A 21,713-nucleotide genomic window follows, 5' to 3' on the forward strand; every position below is an offset into this window, starting at 1 on the left:
ATAATTGGAGTGCTTAGGGCATTTAGCTCATAATCACCTTTAAGACAGAGACCAAAACAAAGTGAATTAGTAGTCATCTCCTTAAAACAGAGACAAAAAGCAAAGAAGTAAGTGGAACTTTCCCAAGAAAATGGTAAAAAGAAGAGTTTAAAAAGATTCAGACGGAACTACTACTTCTAGACTTCTACTTAATTCTAATAAATATACAAATGAGTCCTCCTTTTCCCCTCCCAAATTGAAAAAGTCTCCAATATACATATAAAGATTAACCAGAACCGTTCTTGGCCATTTTTTATTCTTCACCTCACATGGCAATCATATGGAGAAGACGCAAACGCTTGGTCTGGAACCACCAGTGGTAACTTCTCAATGTACACAAACAACCGTTTCTGGTTCTCTCTCACGATTGCATAGAGATTCACTGCATCGGTTTTTTCCAAGAACATCCAGAGATCACCCGATTCTACTCTTTTAAGACTGTCTCTGCAGAAAGGACATGACTGTGACCGCTCTCGCCTAAAGAAAGGAAAAAAAACACGACCCTTTTTCAGCAGACCGGTTACATTCAACACTCAAACAAAAGAAGCAATTTTTTATCGACTTACCAATCTCGATAACATTTGAGGCACAAAGAATGAGTACAGTTTGGAAGCACGACCATGCTGTTCATCTCCATACAGATTCCACATTCTTCTTCCCTTTCAATCTCAATCTCTGACTTTTCGGTTTCATCTTTCTTTCTGTAACGCATACTGCAGACCTCTTTTTGTTTCCGGTCTTCTAGTTCTGTAATACCCCTTTGTAGTTGTAACAACGACGGGAATATTACAGCTACAGAAAAATTACCAAAACAGCAACAAACAAACATAAGCATAAGCGAAATCAACCTCGTTTATCAGATAATTACATCACTGCCAAATAAACATATACCGTAGAACTCTCTAATACTGGCTTTTCTTTCGTGAACCGACATTGTTGTTTTTCCATCCGCATAAGTCTGAATACCAAATATATAACTCAACAAGTTAATCAAACAATCACAATGAAACAGTATGGTGAATGTAGTGAAAAAACAAAGTACCATATAGATAAGAACTCTGAGTAAACCGAGGGCACCAGCGAGGTGACAATCAGTCCATTGTACAAGAAAAAGAAAAAACTGAGCAGCCGGGCTGTACGATAATCTCATCTGAACACGCGCTCCATCTTTCTCCCGAGGATAATCTAGAGCTCTGTTATTCATTTATAGGAAGACAACACAAAAAACAAAAAAGACGCAAGAAAGATCATAAGCACCTCTAACAATGAAACAGATTTCAAACAGAGAAAGATGTAGTTTGAGTATTGATCAGTTCAAGTATATGTGTAAAGATTTAACATTCAATTAAGATCACTGATGCAATCACAGAAACATTCTCCTTCCACATATTAATCTAGCCAAAGACTGCTTGCCTCGGATTTCAAACAGATAAAGAGCTGTTCCAGCTCAGACATTGATCGGTTCGAAAACATTACTGATTCAGCTAGAGAAGCCACTGAAATTTTCAGCTTCAAGTCAACTATTCAAGAACAAGAATCCCAAGAATCAGTTGAGGCTATTAACTATACTTCTTGTTCTACTAAAAAAACCAAAAAACAAAATTATCACTCCTAGTACTTAATAATATTTCGAGTCACACAGGGCGTCAAATTTCTCAACTCTAACACCACAAGAATAAACTCGAAACCACACTCATGAGAATCGAGCTACAGAGCCTAAAGAAATTCTCACAGACTTCACTTCAAACAAAAAGAAACCCTTCAGTTATATAATCTTACATGCAAATCAAACCAAACAAACAAATAATCAAAAAAGAAGGGGAAAAGATGTTAGACACATGAGAGAGATTAAAACTCAACTTGGACGCTGACATAAACGACAGAACACAACTAGATTAGGAAAAAGATCGAGACTTTCTATAAGAATCATAAAAGCCGATAAATTCGATAAAATCAAAGAAGGAAAATAGGGTTTTACAGTGTGTTAGCGTGTTGGATATCGGCTTCTAGAGCTTTGAGGGAATCCTTGAAAGACAATTTGGCCATGGCAAGTGAATCTCCCGGAATACAAATCCCATCAAACGAACAGAGGACGCAGAAGTAAACAATAATGATTCAAAAGCATCGAACGAGAGCGAAACAAAAAGGAAAAATCTCGATGTTTTCCTTTTTTTTGATGTCTCAACCAATCCGATGATCAGAAAAATTTACATAAATCAGGACAGAGAAAGTAAGAGGAGGAGTGGTACTTTTGTAATTTTCGGGGTTTTTCTTGATTAAAACCTCTTAAGCGCTATCAGTTACGATTCTCGAAGTTGCTTTTTCAAGAAAAGTCGTGAATTCCTTTGGAATTGACAATTATGCCCTTAATCCAATAGGGAGGTTTGGTTTGTTAATTAATCTCCTGCTTTTGGCGTACCCATCGTTTTTCGTCAGTTTCCATTAGAGGATTGCCACTTGGTGATAATAATTTTGACATACACCTTATTATTGTAAAATAGTATTTCGCGCACTATCAGCTTGACTTGATCTGAATTATTATCTATCACTAACACAATTTTGAAAAGATGTAAAACCACCAACATGAAAAGGTAATGGAGAAATGTGTTAGAACACTGTTTGAAACATCTTTTATATATAGTTCCGGTATTCCTTGAGTAAAAAGATTATAAAAAAAGGTTGTGCTATCCTAGGGATTATACATAGAGATTAATATAACTAATTTGACCGGATAACATGGTAATTCAAAAATAATGCCACAATTTTTTATGCAAATCAAATAACCAAATGTTGAGTTTTAGTTAGAAAATTACTTTAATATAGTGTTTTTTAGTAAATAAAAGTACCCAACTAGATTAGCTGATACCAAAATGCTTTCAGGTAGTACGAAAAAGAGGTTACGAATGGGATTAGAGAAAATACCAATATACCATTTGTTTACGTAGACATCAACTGTTGATAATATGACGGGGTGCCGTGAGTTTTTTTTAACAAGATAATTTTTTTTAATTGTTACAATTCCAATTAATAAATGACATGTGGTGCTATTATAAGTTTCCGTAGCTGAGAATGATGTAAGAAAACTTGATTGGAAGATAATATGAATTCTATTGTACGTATATAAAATAGAATGCAATGTAACGTCGATTAAATTCTGTATTCAGATATTTATCTTTTTCAGAAAGAATATATAAATATTAGGCGTCTCCACTCCAACTTGACTAGAAAAAGGTTCGTAGTAGATTAGGCTTTGTATGAGTTTTGAGGTCCAAAGGTTGTACATATGTCCGTATTACATTGGACCAAGTAAAAGGCTTGGATAGGGATTGATGCAGGAGATTTCAATTTAATACTATCAATATGCCAACAAAGCAACAAGGATGTTGCGAATTGTCTGTATTTATTGCATTATATATATAACTTTGCGTTGTGTAGTTTAGTTTCAAGTTATTTAATTTGGACGTGTCATTTAGCATAAGTTTTACCAAACATTTTATTTTATTTTATTTTTGTTAAAGATTCTTTTATTTTATTTTATCTTTTTGTCCCCGGCTCCACAAAAACATAGACAACTTGATGTTTAGTACATGGCAACATAAATTAACCGGTAACTATCTAGTCCGTCATCATCACTTGGGTTGGGTAAGGTTACTCACGATGACTCTTAGCTAGCGTATATAAAAAGGGACAAAGCACCTTCAAAAATTAAATTTATTCATGTTAAAATCTACTTCACCGATATTTTAAGACTACTACATGCCAAGAAATTTATCTTGTCAAAGAATGCGCCAACCAGACCCAATTAGACCTATGGCTCACACAATAAAAATTATTTTCTACAAAAAATTAAGTCACAAAAATTATTTATTTACCAGAAGTCCAATAAGTTAAGATGGAGCCATCTAGGCGGAACTCTCCCACCACGCTGATCAACAGAAAATTAGATATTAGAAAATTAGATAAAGATGTGGGAGAGTAAAATAAAAGAGAAATGCTAGGTGTCGACAATTAGAAAAGTGGATAAGAGCTCCTAACAGTCTCCTTAGTGATCCTCCATTGTATATGCATCGCAATATTTAAAGTTTGTACTGCCATAAAAATAAATAGGCTATACACTAATAAGTTGAATCAGATTAGGACGAATAGAAAACTAAATGTTAAGATTTTACACTCGAGAATTGGAATCGGAGAGGAGGGGCTCAGCTTTTTCTTTAAGCATTTGTTTCTCGTACTAGGAACGCATGTATATAAGAAATTTCTATCAAAACATTTTACATGTATCAGACGTTATAGTCGTAAACATTTGAATTTTGTATCAAGAAATTTTACGTGTATCAGAAGTTATTGTCCTAAACATTTGGTTGGTAATCGTGCAAAAGTTTTTGCATTTTCAATATTGATATTTCTTGTCTACAATCATTAGTATTAATATCTCAAGGTTTGAATTACACAAATTAAATATCAATATTGAAATTAAATAGAAAATTTACTACTAAACATATTTTTGTCATATTTGTATCTCACAGGAAGTTGAATTTTACTATATGATAATATGCAAACGAAATAAATAAAATATAGTTATATATTTACGCGACATGTATGTCGTATTCAAAATCTTTAAGCGACCCTCCTTTTGAAATGTACTCATGGGTAAAGGTTACTCTGAGTGTTTTTTTTTTTCCGTCACTCCATCACCACTTATCTAATAGAAGATTTTAAAGTTTCCTATTTTACCATGAAATGAAACCATACAATTGCGACAGACGGCTCAATTTGCATTATGTTAGAGTTTTTATTTTATTTATAAATTGTATAACAATTTACTAGAGTTGCGTATTCTAAGGATTAAAAAATAGAAAAATAATTCTCAAATATTAGTACGTAAGTCTCATGTTCGAATATGTTTACTTTTGCATGTTCTGCTATTAATATGCTCCGGCCATTTAAATCCTAAATTGGTTTAGAAATATGATACGATCTCATTAAGTCATCAACGATTTAAAATATTTTCACGAATAAAAGAATCAACTTTAAAAAAAATTAAATTAGAGATTTTCTATTATAAAAAAACTTGTAGATTTGATTGAATCTACTTAATTTCATTTTAATTTATTATTTATAATATTAAATTTATATTAAAATAAATACACCATGGTCGTTCAGTTGTTGAATAACATGGATACAATGCTCAAAATTCTAGGTTGTTCACATGGAAAGAGGAAAAAACTATTAGCATCATGCATGCAGACAGATACGACTAGCTTCCACATTAATCAATGTTAAGATCATACTACATTACCACAGTTTGCATCTTTTGGGATACCAAGTTTTGAATATTTTACGAGACATCGTTGATGTAATTTAAAAGTTATATTGGTCTAATTAAATGTAGAAATCTGAACTCATATATATATGTCTTAAATTAATAAGGAAACCACGTGATGAAACCATATTGTAAACTTCAAGTGTCGTACGATCGTATCAACCTTAAATACATATGATCTGTCTTTGCGTAGCATCATGGAGGGACAAAGAGCGAGTGCGAGAGAGAGAAGGTTACATTGATCATGTGCGTCTTTAAACCCGCTCTTTTATAAATTAGATAGACGAGTCCATTAGTTTAAACACATATTGAAGCAAAGACAAAAGACAATGGTGTCTCTACTCTCAGTTGTTTTGACTTTTCTTGCCCTTTTCCTCATTTCTGGTCTCTTCATCTCTCGGCGACTAAAAGTTCCTCTCTCCTCGAAAAATATCCTCAGATTCATCAAAGTCGCAGCTTACGATGATGCGGAAGAGAGGAACGAGAAAGGGTAGGCTGCTTTTGTTAATCATATTTTTCACTTGTTAATATATTAAGCTCCTCAATTATATTTTCTTTTTTTTACTTGGCAATTTGAAAGGTCTTATGAATATCGTCTGATGTGAAATTTTATTGATAACCGCGTCTCATGGACTGAAAGGTCTTAAATCGCCTCTCTCTTTTTTAATATCACTTATATATGACACACTTAATTCTTATCAGTGTATAATTTTATTGATAACCGCGTCTCATGGACTGATAACTGTATTAGAAGAATCCTCTACGAAGTGTAATATGATCTAAACTTGAAATCTTAATTTTTTTCTATCTTAAACTTGAAATCTAGCATTAGGACTACCTCGATATGGCAGATTATACTTACATATATATTAGTTTGGGTATATCGGATGTCAATTAGAAAAACGGGCCGTGTTCACGTAGGTTTATAACTTTCTACTAGCTAGGGCTCCAAATGGTTACCAAACGAAGCGTAGATAAAATGACAGTGCACAGTTGCACTTTCTTTTCTAGCACGTTTTTGTTTCTTCAGCTTCGTATGGTGTAACGATTTGAAGCCAAGATATGCAGCTTGTTATATGGAAAGTCTCAAAAATAAAATTGTATGGTCTTACTAATTTGTAGTGGTGCGACGGGAGCGAAAGAGAAACGAGGGAGAATGCCAAAGCATGTGGCGGTTATATTGGACGGAAACAGACGTTGGGCGGAGAAACGAGGACTCGGGACATCCGAAGGTCACGAAGCTGGAGCAAGAAGACTCGCGGAGAATGCTAAGGACTGTTTCGCTATGGGGATAAACACTATCTCACTCTTTGCTTTCTCCACTGAAAATTGGGCAAGACCTGAGGTGATTATTAAAATATATAAAAAAAAAACAAAAGTTTCAAGGTTTTTTCTTATATTTTTATTGTTATGATTCCGTTTTAATTTTCTTTGATCAGGATGAAGTTAACTACTTGATGGCATTGTTTGCAAAATACTTAAAGAATGAGATGCCTAACTTACGAAGGTACCTAGTTTGTTGTTTTAGTCCATTTTTTTGTTGAAGCATTATAGATACACATATCAATATTTTCATTGATTTTTCAGAGATAAAATCAAGATCTCAGTTATAGGAAACCGGGAAAAAATCCCCGAGTCGCTTCTAGGTTTGATACGCGAGGCGGAAGAAGCTACAAAGAGCTACATAAGGAAGCAAATCATTATAGCGATAGACTATAGTGGAAGATTTGATATCTTACAAGCTTGCAAAAGTCTTGCGGAAAAGGCCAAAAAGGGTCTGATTCAAGTTGAGGATATTGACGAGACGACGATGGAGAAAGAGTTGATGACAAAGTGTTGTGAGTTCCCAAACCCTGACCTAATGATCAGAACGAGCGGAGAGCAAAGGATCAGTAACTTCTTCTTATGGCAATCTGCTTACACTGAGCTCTACTTTCCTAATGTTCTATGGCCTGACTTCGGCGAGGCTGAGTATCTTGAGGCCTTGACTTGGTACCAGCAAAGGCAGAGGCGGTTTGGTCGACGAATTTAAAACTTTGAATTTCATATCTCACAAAATTGTTCAAGTAATGTGCGGAAAACTAGTGGTTCAATTGTTTCAAACCTAAATATTTGCGTTTATTTTTTACGTTTCCTAATTAAAAATGTTATTTTGATTTTGGTTTTTTGTCTATTAAACAAATAATACATGGAGGTTTTCAATTTTTTTTAATAACTATTTTAAATAAACCGTTGTCTTTTTTTCTTACAGCAAAAAAAAAACAAAAGTTATCTAACATGTTGTAACTTGTAAGTAGTACCATATCATTTCAATTAACAAAACTAAAAACCATATCATTTAAACATATAAACGTAAAAAGTGAATGTAAACGTCTACGTTTAGATTTTATGATTGGTGAGGCTATAACATGGTATTATTGTGTAATAATTTTGGTTGTATACGTTAAGAAACCAGCTCTGGCTCCACCACAAACTAATACTATTAACTTATACAAATTTTCGAATCTTCTCAAACTATTGAAGTGTGTGGTAACTTTTTTTTATTAAAAGTATATTTGATGTGTTAAAAAAAAGCCCCTTGTTTTTTTTGATAAAAGAAAAAAATAATATATCAGGAATTCCAAATTAAATGTATACATATTTTTAGAAGAATCAGATAACCTTTCTTATCTGCCTGAACGCACCAGTTACACTTGCACGTAATAAAAGACGGTCATATGACAAACTTCATTACTTCAATGTACGAAATTCTTTGTTCGACTACATGATACGACAAAATGTGACCTTTCTTTAGGCCTGATCCGATTGAGCCTCAAGATTTAGTTTTAAGTGGCCAGCCCAATTGACATCCTCGATCGATGGAAGTCGACTAGGTTCGAATGGTAGATAACAAAATTTATAATGAAACTGATAATAACTTCATTGATTGAGCTATCATCTACTTAATTCAGAGAGATTATAGTGGCCGGAAAAACAGGTCGGGGAGGCGATTTGGCTGCCGGGTTTGATCCGCATTTGATCCTCTGTTATGTTTCTTTCTTTTTTTTTTTTCTGTTTTCATGTGTGTCCTATGTTCGGCTGATCTGACTTTTTCTATCAAACTACTATGCTTTGGTTGCATAAATAATTATATTGTCGCATATCTAGTAAGATTTCATACTACGAATGAATTACCATATTTTATGTGTCGCATGTGTTATTATCTGCTTCACGTACGCTGCATCAGTTGTTATTGAAATTGATAACTTGTGGTACAAGAAACCAATCACGTGGTTTCTCAAAGCCTAGTGAAGCTGGAAAAAGATAAAATCAAGGTTAGAAAAAAATTAAAATTAGTTAATATAAAAATCACGTTCAAGTTGACAAACTTGTGTCTCGTTTTGAGTACCATATTTAATATTACGAGAAATCATTACTAGAAGGATGGGGGAAAAAGTCAAAAAGTAGGTAAAAATTTTAATTGGGAGGTGTTTAAATATAAAGTTAAATTGTTAAGTGGCCTTCTGAAAAAAAAAAAATCTATGTTGTTATGCAGCATTACTAATAAAATAAAACAACACTTTGTGGGTGTTATGTTAAACGTAAGTTACAAAATCCCAAAAAAAATAGTGGTGTTAGTTCAACAATTAACCAATTATAAAATAATATCATTATTTTTTTGAATTTTACCAGACTGAGTTCGATTACATCATCAATACTCTTGGGAGGGACTGGTAAGTGGTACCACACTGATGTATTAGGATTAGGAGTAGTATTAACAGGAAATTTATGAGTCGCAGACGATATAAAATATAGATCTCATATCCTGCCGACAAAAGAAAACAAAATTAGATCTTTTTAAGTGATTAAACAATCAAAATAATTTTCAAGTTTCTCCACGTATGAGGTTAATACGTATGACTGACTTGTCTTAGTGTAGTAGAGAGAACTATCTTCGAATTCTTTATAATTAGAGAAAGCTTCAATAGTCGAACAATATCTTGTCTCTCTCATTGTTCAAAAAAAAAAAAAAACAATGTTGTCTCTTCTCTCTTCTCCTTTTTCTCTCCTCTTTCCTCTATTTCTCATCCCTTGTTTTTTCATTACAAGCAATATATGCTTCCCTCTTCCTGTGCTAAAGATCCTCAGATTCATCAAACCCCCAGCTTGTCAGGACGATGATCACAACGAGAAACGGTAGTTTTCTTTTTCTAATCATACTTTTAGTAGTTATGCCTCTGTATTAGTCTCTTAACTCAAATTTTAAAGCTAATATTAGTCATGAAATCTACAACCGTCCTATAACTTTTGCATAACCAGCTATGTCCGAGAACTAACTCTTTCTCAGAAAGAAAAAAAAAAACTCGAGTGCAATAGTAAACCACTATGTGTTATTATAAGGAGACAATATTCATAAGATTTAAATTTACAAGTGTGCATGAGTGTGTGGTAAGCTAGTGAAGAAAAGGATCGGTGTCGTTAGTTAGAAATTCTTAGGAGGAAAGATTTATGTCCCAAAAGGGTATTTATCAACAACTGTTCTCCGGCTCGGCGAGACTAAGAGGGAATAATCATAAGACTGAACCAAAATAGTTTACTAAATAAATATCGTATATTAATTTTATTATTTGCTACAAGACTTATTAGTTGGATCATAGTCCAGTTGAAAAGTTTTCAAGATTTTCTCTCATCATTTATTTTTTTCATTTATATGTACATCTGATGAAATTCAGTGCACAATTACATCGAAATATTCATTGAATGATAATCATCTACTAACGACAGAGAGATTCATCGTTCTACTTTCTCTATTTCATCTAAAAGGCAAAGAAAAACAGAGTGGCCAATGCTAACTTGTGTTTTTTTGGGGGTAAAATGCCTACTTGTTTTTTGCTTAGTAGAATAAAAATATAACAAGAATAGCAAAGTTTTACTCTGTTTTGTTCTGTCTCTTCTTTGTTTTGTTTAAAAGATGACACACCAGAAAATGAAATATAAAGAAAATTGATGCTTTAGGTTAAAATCTATATATCATGCTAAATGTTTATGACTTAGTTTAGGTTTTTGTGTTTAAGTAGTGACGAGGGAATCTATGTGGTCGGAGAGGAGGAGCAACCTACAGGGCTTCGGAGAGAGCTGATGCCGAGGCACGTGGCGGTGATAATGGACGGAAACCGGAGATGGGCCAAACAGGCCGGATTGATGACTGCACAAGGCCATGAGGCCGGAGCTAAACGGCTTATAGAGTTCACTGAGCTCTGTTTTAAACTAGGGATTCATACTGTCTCAGCTTTTGCTTTCTCCACAGAGAATTGGGGAAGACACAAGGTATGAAATTTAAAAGTCATTATAGGTTACAATCTCATACAATTATTGACTCTTAACAATTTTTTTGGATATTATCAAGATTGAGGTTAAGGGCTTAATGTCTTTGATCCAACACTACCTCAGCTCCAAGATCCAATATTTCCAAAGGTATTGATCGCTCATATAATCACCAAAATCTTGTTTTATTTTGTTGTTGTTGATAAACTCAAGATCTTGTTGTTTCAGAGAGGAAACTCGCGTTTCTGTGATCGGGAATCTAACGAAGATCCCAGAATCTCTTCTCCAAACAATCCACGAGATAGAGGAAGCAACGAAAAGCTACAAGAATAGGCATCTCATCTTGGCAATAGATTACAGCGGGAGATTCGACATGGTACGCGCTTGCAAGAGTATCGTGAAGAAATCAGAAAAAGGGTTGATCCGAGAGGAAGATGTAGACGAGGCATTGATCGATAGAGAGCTTCTGACGAATTGTACCGAGTTCCCAAGCCCTGATCTAATGATTAGGACTAGTGGAGAACAGAGGATTAGTAACTTCTTCTTGTGGCAACTCGCTTATACCGAGCTCTTCTTCTCGCCAGTCCTCTGGCCAGATTTCAACAAGGATTCGCTTCTAGAGGCCCTTACATCGTATCAGCGCAGGGAAAGACGTTTTGGTTGCAGGGTTTGATCCACATTTGATTCTCATGTTCTGTTCATCAAGGCTTTTCTGTCAAGTTACTTGACCTAGTTTCAGAGATGGTTGCATTGTTGTGACTTTTTCTCGGCTAATCCACGTTTCTTTGAGAAACTCACTCATATAAATCTTGTTTCTTGACTCGTATGCATGTATCAGTTATTAGTAAACAAGAAACTGCGGTATCTCAAGAACCTAATTCTTGAGGTCTAAAACATCCATATATAGCTACAAATGATCATATACAGTTTCTTATTTATACCAATTTGTATATGTTGTAAACAAAAGAAAGCTCAAGACTTTCGACCACCAAAGCGTCGCTGCCTCTGCTGAAACGACATCAAGGCTTCGATGAAACCGCTCCTACCGAAATCAGGCCAAAGCTCTTGAGCAAAGAAGAGCTCCGTGTAAGCTAATTGCCACAACAAGAAGTTACTCACTCTCAGCTCACCGCTAGTCCTTATCAATAGATCCGGGTAAGGAAACTCGGTGCAGTTGGTCTCGAGTTCTTGCTCGATCAGTCTCTCGTCTATCTCCTCAACTCCGATCTCACCATCTTTCACTCTCTGCGCGATGCCTCTACACGCTTGTAGAACATCGTATTTCCCACTGTAACCAACGGCTACGATTAGCTGAAGCCTTGTGTTGTTCTTTGTGACTTCCTCCACTTCGTTTATGACTTTCAGAAGAGATTCTGGAAGTTTCGATGAGTCTCCAATGATCGATATCCGAACATTGTTCCTACACAAAAAAAAGAGATTAGCTTTTGAGACATAATTTGTATATACCACAAAAAAAAAAAACAAAAAAATTCTTTGATTAAAAACCATACTTACTTGGCTAAGGTCTCAAGCTCTGATTTGAGCGTTCTCTCGAATAAATTCAACAAGAAATCAATCTCGATCTGTACAGAGAAACACCATCAGTAATCAAAGAACTAAAATCAAGCTGTGATTTTGAGATAAAGGATCTTACTTTTGGTCTAATCCAATTATCAGTAGAGAAGGCGAAAACTGTGAGAACTTGAATTCCCCATCTACCACAAAGCTCAACGATCTCTCTTAAAGCTTCAACGCCGGCTCTGTGACCATCCCAAGGTTGAAGACCTCTGTTCTTCGCCCATCTTCCGTTTCCGTCCATTATAACCGCCACGTGTTTCGGCATCAGCTCCGGCTGGAGCCCCTCCGGCAAAGTTTCTTCCTCCGCTGCCGTAAACGGCGTCGTCTCCGATTTTTCGGATCTGACTCCGACTCCGAATCCGATTCCTCTACGATTCTCCACTAAACCCGGCGAGAAAGAGAGAAAGCAATCTCTACCTAACCGCCGCTCTAAAGCTCCGGCGTTAAACCGCCGGAAATAGAGGGATGTAGGAGCAGGGACGCGCAAGGATAGCATCTTAATCGATTCTTACTCTCAAGGGTTTGTGGGTTGGTAAGAAGAAGAAGGCATTGTATAAAAGCGGAGACGATGAAACCAACGGCCTCCATAGATGGTTCTGGTGAGGGATTGAAAACGACGTCGTGTTTTGTCTCTGTTCAAGGCGATTATGCTTTTTTTCGAAATTGAGCGCCACAAAACAAAACCAAATTTATCGTTATGAAATTTGGTCTGAAGCTCCAATTCTTCTTTTCTTCTTTTTGTGTGGTTTATATAAGTTCCTATTCGTCCACGTCTCCTAATTTTTTCCAATTTTTAAGAAAACAAAATCTGACAACAACGTTAAGAAAACAAAAAAAAAATGCCTTACAAACAATTCTCACCAGAAGTTCAACTAAAAAAATCATAGAAGCTAATAAATGTAATGCAAATTTTGCAATCAGTTTAGTTTTATTTATGACATGAATGAAAATTGGGTCCAGAGCCCATTTGTGATCTGAATCAAAGGGCCCATCTCAGAATTCGCACGTGAGCCAAGTGAGTTTTTACTTTTTACTTCCGGCCTGTAATTCGCCACGACTCAACTTCTCCCGCCACGACACCTATATGCTTAAATACCAAAAGTACCCTATGGGTAAGGACATGATTTCCGAAGTCAAGGGGTATAATGGTCATTAAAACGGGGTAACGAAGTGTTTTCTTCAGCGTAAATTCAATTTAACCGTTCACCGACCTGACCGGCTTCAATTTGCGCCGGCTAAACGTCGTCATCGAACCCAAAAAGAAACAAAACAGTTTTATTCGTATTCTCTTCCGTTGGTCGTGTGACTCGTGTCGTTAGATTTTTACCCAAAATGGGTTTAACGAGGAACAGAAGAAAAACGGACCCAGAAATCGTCATTGCTAGAGATACAGATTCCGAGTTAAGTTCGGAGGAAGAGGAAGAAGAAGAAGAAGAAGAAAATTACCCTTTGTCGGAGTTGGAGGAAGAAGACGAAGCGGTCAAAAATGGAGGGAGAATTGAATTGGAGAAGAATAAAGCGAAAGGGAAAGCACCCATTACCGTTAAGCTTAAGAAAGTTTGCAAAGTAAGTCTCTTGGAGAAACCCTAACTTTTTAATGCGACCTTTTAGCGGCTTTCATTTTTGAGTTTGTTGAGTTTTTATCTGGTTTACGGTTTCACTTCTGGGTAGGCTTTACGGAATCAAAAATAATGACTTTGGATTTTGATTTCTATTTCAAAACATGTTTCTAAGTATCACACACTGTACAGTGCTCATCATAGGAATCAAAGCTAGTGGATTTACTTAGAAGTCCTGTAATTTACCTCGTTGTTTCTTAGGATATTGGTGTTTCTCTTTGAGTGTTTAATACTGTTCCTTTTGTTCTTGTTGTTGTTCATGTTGGATTTATAGGTCTGTAAACAGCCTGGTCATGAAGCTGGATTTAAAGGAGCAACATATATCGATTGTCCTATGAAACCTTGCTTCTTATGCAAAATGCCTGGTGCGCTATTTTTTTTAATCGATACTTGCTCAATGCCTAAATAGTAATGAATGGACATAATGTTGATTTACTCAATAATTTTGCATTTGACTGCACCACCAATTGAAGGCCACACCACAATGTCATGCCCCCATAGAGTGGTTACTGACCACGGAATACTCCCAACTTCTCATAGGAATACAAAGAACCCTATAGACTTTGTGTTCAAGCGTCAACTCCAATCGAGAATTCCACCGGTAAGACTGCTTGTATGATGTTGTAATTTGATTCCTGATGAGATTTATTGGACTGGAGTATATGTATACCTCTCTTCTCTTTCTCTGTTTATACAGATTAAACCACCATATGTGATCCCGGATCAAGTGCATTGTGCAGTTATTCGTTACCACAGTAGACGTGTTACGTGTTTGGAGTTCCATCCAACAAGGAACAACATTCTTCTCTCTGGAGATAAGGTTTTAGAATTGAACAACATTCATATGATATGAAAGTTATGCCTCCATTATCTAATTGCGTTTCTTATCGTTTCTGCTGGTCATATGGTTCACGATCTGAAAGAAAGGGCAAATTGGAGTCTGGGATTTTGCTAAAGTGTATGAGAAGAGTGTGTACGGAAACATACACTCTGTACAAGTGAATAACATGCGGTAAGCTTATTACTCTGGCTCTCAATCTCATTGGATATGTTGTGATTTTTACTTCTGCATTTAGGTGTCTGTACCTGGAAACAGAAGCTCGTGTCTTTAGTTGAATTAAATTTCTCTGCTTTTCTCGTTACTTCAGGTTTAGTCCCACAAATGATGACATGGTTTATTCTGCATCCTCTGATGGAACGATTGGTTATACTGACCTGGAAACTGGAACTTCATCAACTTTGCTGAATCTCAACCCCGATGGATGGCAGGTCACATTCTCGCCTCTTTTCTCTGAAGTTTCTTCTGTGCACCATTCTCCTGATATGACATATCATTCGTTTATAGGGCCCGAGTAGTTGGAAAATGTTGTACGGTATGGATATAAACTCGGAGAAAGGTGTAGTGCTTGCTGGTGATAATTTTGGGTTTCTTCACATGTAAGTGATTTCATTATCCTTAAACTGTCTGTAGACGAGCCGTCTTTGATATCTTTTAAATGGACGTCTTGACTTATTTTTTCTCGTGATGTTTTGTGCAAAAGGATTGACCACCGTTCTAATAACGGAATGGGTGAGCCAATTCTGATACACAAGCTTAGAAACAAGCACGGAAGCAAAGTTGTTGGCCTTGACTGCAACCCTGTTCAGCCTGAGCTTCTTCTCAGTTGTGGGAACGATCATTTTGTAAGTCTAGCAAAGAGAATCTTAAGATCATGCTTTTCTGGTCTGATATTGTTTAGACACCATTTTTGACTTAGTGTAGTTTTGATTAGCTGATTGTTGACGGAGCTTGTTCACTAATAGATTCACTTGGTTACGGTTTCAGGCACGAATCTGGGATATGCGTAAACTACAACCTGGAGCTTCTCTTAATGATCTTGCACACAAACGAGTAGTCAACTCTGCTTATTTCTCTCCATCATCAGGTACAAAAATCCTCACGACGTCTCAGGACAACCGTATTCGAATATGGGACTCTATCTTTGGGAACTTGGATTTGCCAAGCCGAGAGATTGTTCATAGCCATGATTTCAATAGGCATTTGACGCCATTCAAAGCTGAATGGGATCCTAAGGTTTGATACTATTACTTCTCTCTCTCTCTCTCTCTCTCTCTCTCTCTCTCTCTCTATCTATGAGGTTTCCTTTCTCATCAGTTACGCTTTTATATAGCATTTGTCATTTGCTCATTTGCAGGATACCTCGGAGTCACTCATTGTTGTTGGTCGTTACATTAGTGAAAACTACAACGGAGCTGCTCTTCACCCAATAGATTTCATTGATTCAAGCAATGGACAACTGGTTGCAGAGGTTATGGATCCAAACATCACAACTATTACTCCAGTCAACAAGTTGCATCCGCGGGATGATGTTTTAGCTTCTGGAAGTTCAAGGTTTGAAAGTTTATATCCAATAGATATAAGGGTAACCATTAGTGAAAACACTTTTCGATGACTTCTCATGGTGTGTGGAGTTGGTTTTAAAATTTGGTTTTTGTAGGTCGCTGTTCATCTGGCGGCCACAGGAGAAAACAGAGATGGTTGAGGAGAAGAAGGATAAGAAGATTATGATATGTTATGGTGACAGTAAGAAGAAAGGAAAGAAACAAAAGCGTTGCAGCGATGATGAAGATGACGATGACGACGACATGTTTAGCTCGAAAGGCAAAAGCATTAAAATCAACAAGTCTCAAGCAAAAACAACCAAGTCTACTCGGAAGACAAAAACTTAAGATGAAGAAAGATGGCCTTTATGTATAACTAACTCACTCTTTCTTTTTGTAGGTTATCTTGTACATATTCTGTTTTAGTAGCATGCCCTGTTTTGCCTTTGGCTGACGGGCCGATCTATAACATAAACACGGCCCTGGATTTCAAGTCAAATTTATATGTCTATTACTTACTATTTTGATTTCCGCTTTTACAATTTTGTTATCTTGAATCGTAGTGTTTTTTTTTTTTTGAATAATCCGATATGGACCTAAAGAATGAGCTACAATATCAAACATGTCATTTTGTTTACTTTAAAATGACATTTGTCACTTTTGTATGACAATATGAGTATTGTTTTAGAAAATAATTGTTCGCTTGACATATATATATATATATTCTTTTGACGGTAAAGTTCGACTGAAGTTTTGCTATAAAACTCTACGATTGAACATGGACATTTTCAAAGCACATATAGGAAACACCGATAATTAGAGCTCTAATATATATATAAAATTGCGTCATCACTCGTCCAAACAAAAAACAAAAACAAATCTTAGGTAAGTAGATTTAAAAACTTGAATGCTCTTGAAAATGTCTATTTCTTTTTTTTTTTTTGTTAAGATGAGAAGTATATTCAATGCATAGAATAGGGAGGAAGACAAAAACTTGAAAGAAGAGTAATGTGTAGGTCTACCACAAAACATGGTCCATTTTAAAGCTTTGAACAGAGCCCAAGTGTGTGGTTTTTATCTTTTCAATGTCTTTGGGACCAGAGATACACTGTACCCATCTCTCCAACGCAGACCAGGGATAATTATTGTCACTGTATAATTCAACCTTCTCATACAGAAATAAGTTTCATGAGCAAGATTGACGTATACGTGATCAAAGGTTTTGACTAATCCCTGCCAAAAAAAACGGAACAACAAAACAATCTAATTATTCTAGTTTTGACAATCAAAAAGTTTTAGAATGTTGTAATTTATGTTCTTCCATTTCGTTCTCCTAGAAAAAATTTAATCTTACAATTCCATAAATTTTCACAATTTTTAATTATGTTCATAACATTTCCTTAATTAGGAAGATTAATTATAAAAGCAACTCAGCCAGTTCCCATTTTTTTACTTACCAATTTAGTTTTTACTTATTTTACGAATTACGATAACATTTTTCTACAATATTTACCAATCAAAACTAAATACTCATGGTCAATTTGTGTTCATTCGTTGAAGATATGATTATATGTTTTTGGCCACTGCATAAATCTAGTGACAGTTAGATCTCAGATTGGTTTGGATTGTGGTACTGGTACATGAGTTTGGGTTATATATATAAAAATAAATAAAACAAAAACTATAACGAGTGTAACTAGTTCATTGAATAGGTTTGTCGTTTAATATTCCGTTTGACCGGTAAGACTGTTATAAAAACTCCATTAGAGACCCACTTGAAGTCTTAAGCGTATAATTATAAAAAAATTCCGGCCGGCAATGTAACAGCCACGGCCATATTCTGCCTCTCGCAATCTTGACCGTCCGATTAGTGCACAAAATGCTGTACACGATGGTTCATTTAAAAACTATAAGAATTGTGGCTTTTGTACGTAACACATTACACAACCACAAATTAAGATGATGAATTAAAGAATTATATATACGAATAACCCTTTAAGCCAATAGATAATTATTATAACTATACCAGATGTTTTCTCGGGTATTGGTATTGCTAGGTTCGAACCATATCAATGACTCTCTACTCTTGCAGCATTGCTCAGCTCACAAACTGACAGACATAAGTTACATAACCTAGTCTATACGTTACATATATCGATTATTGACCGGTGCCTAGTGCCTACCGTGCGTGCTTCAACTGGCCATGAAATCAGAATCGCTAGTAACACCTAACTAACCCATGACCAGTCTTAAAGTATTTGTAATCAAAATTTATATTAAATGTATATTACATATGGTATATAATACTTTTGTAAAAGGTATAGACCCCAAATTATATATATATATACATAATTTTTAATATTTTTTTAATTAAATCGGATTCTGTTAAACTGTTCCATTTATACATGATAAAAAAACGGTCATATAACCACCGGTTAACCATAAACATTCAAATTTCATTTCGTATCTCAGATAAACTCGGTTTAATCTATCGTATCACCATTATTTGATTAATGAAAGAATTAGTTGGTAATATAACTATTAATCACTATTAATGCTAGGATCATTTCTCATTGGCATTGATGTTTGTGGTGGAGTGTGAATGTTATGTTAATCTTTTCCCGGATCTAATAATATTTCTTCACCGTGGCGAGTTAGTGTTCTCTAGTACAAATCAATGAAGTGAGAGATCAGCACACGTAGATTTTAAAATTCTAATATGTAACTATGCCATCCACAAAATAATAATTAATATAATTTTTGTTTTCTTTTGTATAATAATATATATAAACACTGATGTTGCAAGTAACAGTACTTACGCTAACCACAAGAATAATAATCGAATATTAACTCCATTTTTAGTGAATTTCTCCCCCAGACACAAAAACAAAAAATGTAATATGAAACTCCAAACACTGTTGACTTTGATATATTTATATGAACAAAAAAACTATGCTTTGTTATGCTAAATCGTAGCTGTGACTAAAGCAACTTGCTTGAATATTCTAACATAGCATTTAAAACAGGTAGGCATCGAGTCTTGAAACTCTACGATAACCCGTTGAATCATCATCCCACAACTTCTTTTTTAAGTACTAGTTAATCTTTTATATAACATCCATCGATCTTCTTTAAACTCCAGAACTCTCTAATAAACACAATGGGGCCTGAAAATGGCAGCTTGATGAAAAGAAAAACAGAGGAAAGCGAAGACGAGAACGTCGCTTTAATCTTTGGCGCCACAGGGCTCGTGGGTCGGGAGATCGTGAAGAGGCTATTGACGTCGAAATCCAGTTGGAGAATCTACGGCGTTGCGCGGAATCCGGAGATCAATTCCAAGACGAAAATGTACAGTTTCATCTCCTGCGATCTGCTTAACGCATCAGAGACCAAAAAGAAATTGTCTCCATTACAAGACATCGTGAGTCACGTGTTCTGGGTCACGTGGTCTGGCGAGTATCCATTGGACAGCGACGAGTGCTGTGTCCAGAACAGGACGATGCTGAAAAACGCTTTGGACGCGATTCTTCCAAACGCTAAGAGGTTAAAGCATTTCTCGCTCCAAACGGGGATGAAGCATTACGTGTCTCTGGTCGGAGAGACTCTGTCTCGGGGAGAAGGTTCTAGTTTGTGTTATTACAGCGAGGAGTGTCCGAGAAAGAGCACTGGGAGGAACTTCTACTACGTTTTGGAGGATTTGCTGAAGGAGAAGATCTCTGGTGATTCCGTTGTTTGGTCGGCTCAACGACCCGGTTTGCTAATGGGAAGCTCTACAAGAACTCTGTACAATTTCATGGGAAGTCTTTGTGTTTATGGAGCGATATGCAAGTATTTGAATCTTCCTTTTGTGTTTGGAGGGACAAGAGAATGCTGGGAAGAGAGTTATATTGATGGGTCTGATGCGAATCTAGTCGCGGAACAGCATATTTTCGCGGCGACAAGTGGGAGAGTAAGTGAAAAAGGTGAGGCATTTAACGCGATTAACGGGGTAGGGTTTACTTGGAAGGAGATTTGGGCTGATATTGGGAGGAAACTTGGTGTGCAAGTTAATGAAACGACGATGTTTGATGAAGGTTTTTGGTATGAAAGAGTGATGGGTGACAGGAAACATGTATGGGATGAGATTGTGGTGAAGGAGAAGCTTGTTCGAACAGAGATTGAGGATTTGGCGAATTGGGTTTTCTTGGATGTTCTGTTTAGATGTCCAGTTAAGCTTCTTGGAAGGAGAGAGAAAGTAGATAGGTTTGGGTTTAAGAGGAAATATAGAACCCTAGATTCGATATTGTATTGGATTGACGTAATGAGAGATGAAAAACTCATTCCTCTGTAAGACAAGTGATTTGTGTTTGCTTCATTGAGAAGATTAGGCTTGATTAGCAATGTATATCACGGTTGTATTTGATCATTAATCCTTCAATAGGTTTTTTTTTTTTTTTTTTCTGTTTGGACAACATACACATTACTACTCTAAACGAAAAAACAAAAAAAAAACACACACACATTACTCATGATGATTGAGTTATTGGATAGTGTGTTTTCCACAAATCCTTTTGAGCTAAATCATTAAACCAAAAACCATGAGTAAGTAGGTCAACCAGATTGTTGAAATATGAGAAAATGTATTCACAAATATAATAAGATGGAAGTAGTGGCAGACCATACTTCAAACAACAAGATGATTGGCTGGAGCCAAGTTATTTATAGGTATTATTACGTATCAAATTGTTTTCTTAAGTTTTACTACATAAACAATACAGATCAGTTTTGGCTGTCAAGATGACGTAGAGTGAAACTTTTCATTCTCTATTTCCACTCGTCACTCCATCAAGAAAAAGAAAACAGGGCAAAGCAAAACAAAAGAGAAGACGAGGTTGATGTATTCTAATTCTTACTCCATTTCATACTCTAGATACCAAAAAAGTATAAGAAAAGACCACACAAAAGCCGATCATTAGAATCATATTTAGACTAATAGACCCTAAAACAAAGATTGTAGTAAGTTTTAAAAAACAAGAAACAAAAAAAAATAATTGTATAAAAACTGGTCATAAGATTTTGATCATTAATCTAATTTTATTAAACTATAGAAAACAATAAATATGTGAAAATATTAGTATTCCAAAATATTATAAACTTAAATACTCAAACATATATTAAATGAGTTTGTATCCAAATCAACGCACAAAATAGTCTAATGTGTGAATATTGATAGAAAAATATTCTCTGGATTAAAATACATAAATGTAAATACTCAATTAGGGTTCTATTGTTCTTAGTTATTTCTCAGTTCGACAACCATTCCAAGAAATTGCATTCTTCTTCCATGGATTTTTTTCAATCTACATTTATCTCAAAATCAAAATCTGAAGATAGCAGATATCATAACGCAATTTGTGCATCGATTCCTCCACCGCGATGAAGTACTTCAATTGCTAGAAATTTATCAATACCAGCCTTTTCCATTATTG

At 35.5% G+C, this 21,713-nt stretch overlaps 6 protein-coding genes across 7 annotated transcripts; 4 read left to right on the forward strand and 2 right to left on the reverse strand.

The window, feature by feature from the left end:
- Window positions 1-42: 42 nt before the first annotated feature.
- LOC18018576 (LON peptidase N-terminal domain and RING finger protein 2) lies at window positions 43-2,282 on the reverse strand. Its single transcript, XM_006400978.2, has 5 exons — window positions 2,018-2,282; window positions 1,082-1,232; window positions 931-997; window positions 606-831; window positions 43-516 (listed from the first exon to the last, which is right to left on the reverse strand). Exons 1-5 carry the CDS (start codon window positions 2,083-2,085, stop codon window positions 300-302), a joined length of 729 nt encoding a protein of 242 aa, XP_006401041.1. The 5' UTR covers window positions 2,086-2,282; the 3' UTR covers window positions 43-299.
- Window positions 2,283-5,667: 3,385 nt separating this feature from the next.
- LOC18018577 (dehydrodolichyl diphosphate synthase 5) lies at window positions 5,668-7,394 on the forward strand. The gene is made up of 4 exons (XM_006400979.2): window positions 5,668-5,852; window positions 6,485-6,707; window positions 6,802-6,869; window positions 6,950-7,394. Exons 1-4 carry the CDS (start codon window positions 5,692-5,694, stop codon window positions 7,392-7,394), a joined length of 897 nt encoding a protein of 298 aa, XP_006401042.1. The 5' UTR covers window positions 5,668-5,691.
- A 1,983-nt stretch (window positions 7,395-9,377) lies between these two features.
- On the forward strand, window positions 9,378-11,430 carry LOC18018578 (dehydrodolichyl diphosphate synthase 3). Its single transcript, XM_024156701.1, has 4 exons — window positions 9,378-9,538; window positions 10,420-10,669; window positions 10,749-10,816; window positions 10,895-11,430. The coding sequence occupies exons 1-4, from the start codon at window positions 9,378-9,380 to the stop codon at window positions 11,337-11,339; spliced, it is 924 nt and encodes a 307-aa protein (XP_024012469.1). The 3' UTR covers window positions 11,340-11,430.
- A 98-nt stretch (window positions 11,431-11,528) lies between these two features.
- Window positions 11,529-12,829, reverse strand: LOC18018580 (dehydrodolichyl diphosphate synthase 2). Its single transcript, XM_006400980.2, has 3 exons — window positions 12,321-12,829; window positions 12,182-12,249; window positions 11,529-12,086 (listed from the first exon to the last, which is right to left on the reverse strand). The coding sequence occupies exons 1-3, from the start codon at window positions 12,738-12,740 to the stop codon at window positions 11,639-11,641; spliced, it is 936 nt and encodes a 311-aa protein (XP_006401043.1). The 5' UTR covers window positions 12,741-12,829; the 3' UTR covers window positions 11,529-11,638.
- A 665-nt stretch (window positions 12,830-13,494) lies between these two features.
- LOC18018579 (protein DAMAGED DNA-BINDING 2) lies at window positions 13,495-16,764 on the forward strand. Of its 2 annotated transcripts, none has more exons than XM_006400982.2 (11): window positions 13,495-13,810; window positions 14,138-14,228; window positions 14,337-14,464; window positions 14,561-14,683; window positions 14,787-14,875; window positions 15,012-15,132; window positions 15,209-15,300; window positions 15,405-15,546; window positions 15,689-15,937; window positions 16,059-16,255; window positions 16,362-16,764. In XM_006400982.2, exons 1-11 carry the CDS (start codon window positions 13,577-13,579, stop codon window positions 16,591-16,593), a joined length of 1,698 nt encoding a protein of 565 aa, XP_006401045.1. In that variant the 5' UTR covers window positions 13,495-13,576; the 3' UTR covers window positions 16,594-16,764. The 2 variants fall into 2 exon arrangements, with proteins under 2 accessions (XP_006401045.1, XP_024012133.1); XM_024156365.1 differs by having other exon boundaries at window positions 16,059-16,286; window positions 16,362-16,521.
- A 2,641-nt stretch (window positions 16,765-19,405) lies between these two features.
- Window positions 19,406-20,575, forward strand: LOC18018581 (iridoid synthase). Its single transcript, XM_006400983.1, has one exon. The coding sequence runs from the start codon at window positions 19,406-19,408 to the stop codon at window positions 20,573-20,575; it is 1,170 nt and encodes a 389-aa protein (XP_006401046.1).
- Window positions 20,576-21,713: the final 1,138 nt, after the last annotated feature.

Source organism: Eutrema salsugineum, unplaced genomic scaffold, assembly GCF_000478725.1.
Source record: "Eutrema salsugineum unplaced genomic scaffold, Eutsalg1_0 scaffold_2, whole genome shotgun sequence".
Lineage (NCBI taxonomy): Eukaryota > Viridiplantae > Streptophyta > Magnoliopsida > Brassicales > Brassicaceae > Eutrema > Eutrema salsugineum.

What these genes read in the sequence shown, in the direction of transcription:
- LOC18018578 (XM_024156701.1), top strand. Translation starts at nt 9,378, where the DNA reads ATGTTGTCTCTTCTCTCTTCTCCTTTTTCTCTCCTCTTTCCTCTATTT. An exon ending in GATGATCACAACGAGAAACG is followed by an intron (nt 9,539 to 10,419) that starts GTAGTTTTCTTT and finishes GTGTTTAAGTAG; the next exon opens with TGACGAGGGAATCTATGTGG. An exon ending in AGAATTGGGGAAGACACAAG is followed by an intron (nt 10,670 to 10,748) that starts GTATGAAATTTA and finishes GATATTATCAAG; the next exon opens with ATTGAGGTTAAGGGCTTAAT.
- LOC18018579 (XM_006400982.2), top strand. Translation starts at nt 13,577, where the DNA reads ATGGGTTTAACGAGGAACAGAAGAAAAACGGACCCAGAAATCGTCATT. An exon ending in AGCTTAAGAAAGTTTGCAAA is followed by an intron (nt 13,811 to 14,137) that starts GTAAGTCTCTTG and finishes TTGGATTTATAG; the next exon opens with GTCTGTAAACAGCCTGGTCA. An exon ending in CTTCTTATGCAAAATGCCTG is followed by an intron (nt 14,229 to 14,336) that starts GTGCGCTATTTT and finishes CACCAATTGAAG; the next exon opens with GCCACACCACAATGTCATGC.
- LOC18018580 (XM_006400980.2), bottom strand. Translation starts at nt 12,740, where the DNA reads ATGCTATCCTTGCGCGTCCCTGCTCCTACATCCCTCTATTTCCGGCGG. An exon ending in ATAATTGGATTAGACCAAAA is followed by an intron (nt 12,250 to 12,320) that starts GTAAGATCCTTT and finishes TTCTCTGTACAG; the next exon opens with ATCGAGATTGATTTCTTGTT. An exon ending in GAGCTTGAGACCTTAGCCAA is followed by an intron (nt 12,087 to 12,181) that starts GTAAGTATGGTT and finishes TTTTTTGTGTAG; the next exon opens with GAACAATGTTCGGATATCGA.
- LOC18018576 (XM_006400978.2), bottom strand. Translation starts at nt 2,085, where the DNA reads ATGGCCAAATTGTCTTTCAAGGATTCCCTCAAAGCTCTAGAAGCCGAT. An exon ending in ATCCAACACGCTAACACACT is followed by an intron (nt 1,233 to 2,017) that starts GTAAAACCCTAT and finishes AATGAATAACAG; the next exon opens with AGCTCTAGATTATCCTCGGG. An exon ending in CTCAAATGTTATCGAGATTG is followed by an intron (nt 517 to 605) that starts GTAAGTCGATAA and finishes TCCTTTCTTTAG; the next exon opens with GCGAGAGCGGTCACAGTCAT.
- LOC18018581 (XM_006400983.1), top strand. Translation starts at nt 19,406, where the DNA reads ATGGGGCCTGAAAATGGCAGCTTGATGAAAAGAAAAACAGAGGAAAGC.
- LOC18018577 (XM_006400979.2), top strand. Translation starts at nt 5,692, where the DNA reads ATGGTGTCTCTACTCTCAGTTGTTTTGACTTTTCTTGCCCTTTTCCTC. An exon ending in GAAGAGAGGAACGAGAAAGG is followed by an intron (nt 5,853 to 6,484) that starts GTAGGCTGCTTT and finishes ACTAATTTGTAG; the next exon opens with TGGTGCGACGGGAGCGAAAG. An exon ending in AAAATTGGGCAAGACCTGAG is followed by an intron (nt 6,708 to 6,801) that starts GTGATTATTAAA and finishes TTCTTTGATCAG; the next exon opens with GATGAAGTTAACTACTTGAT.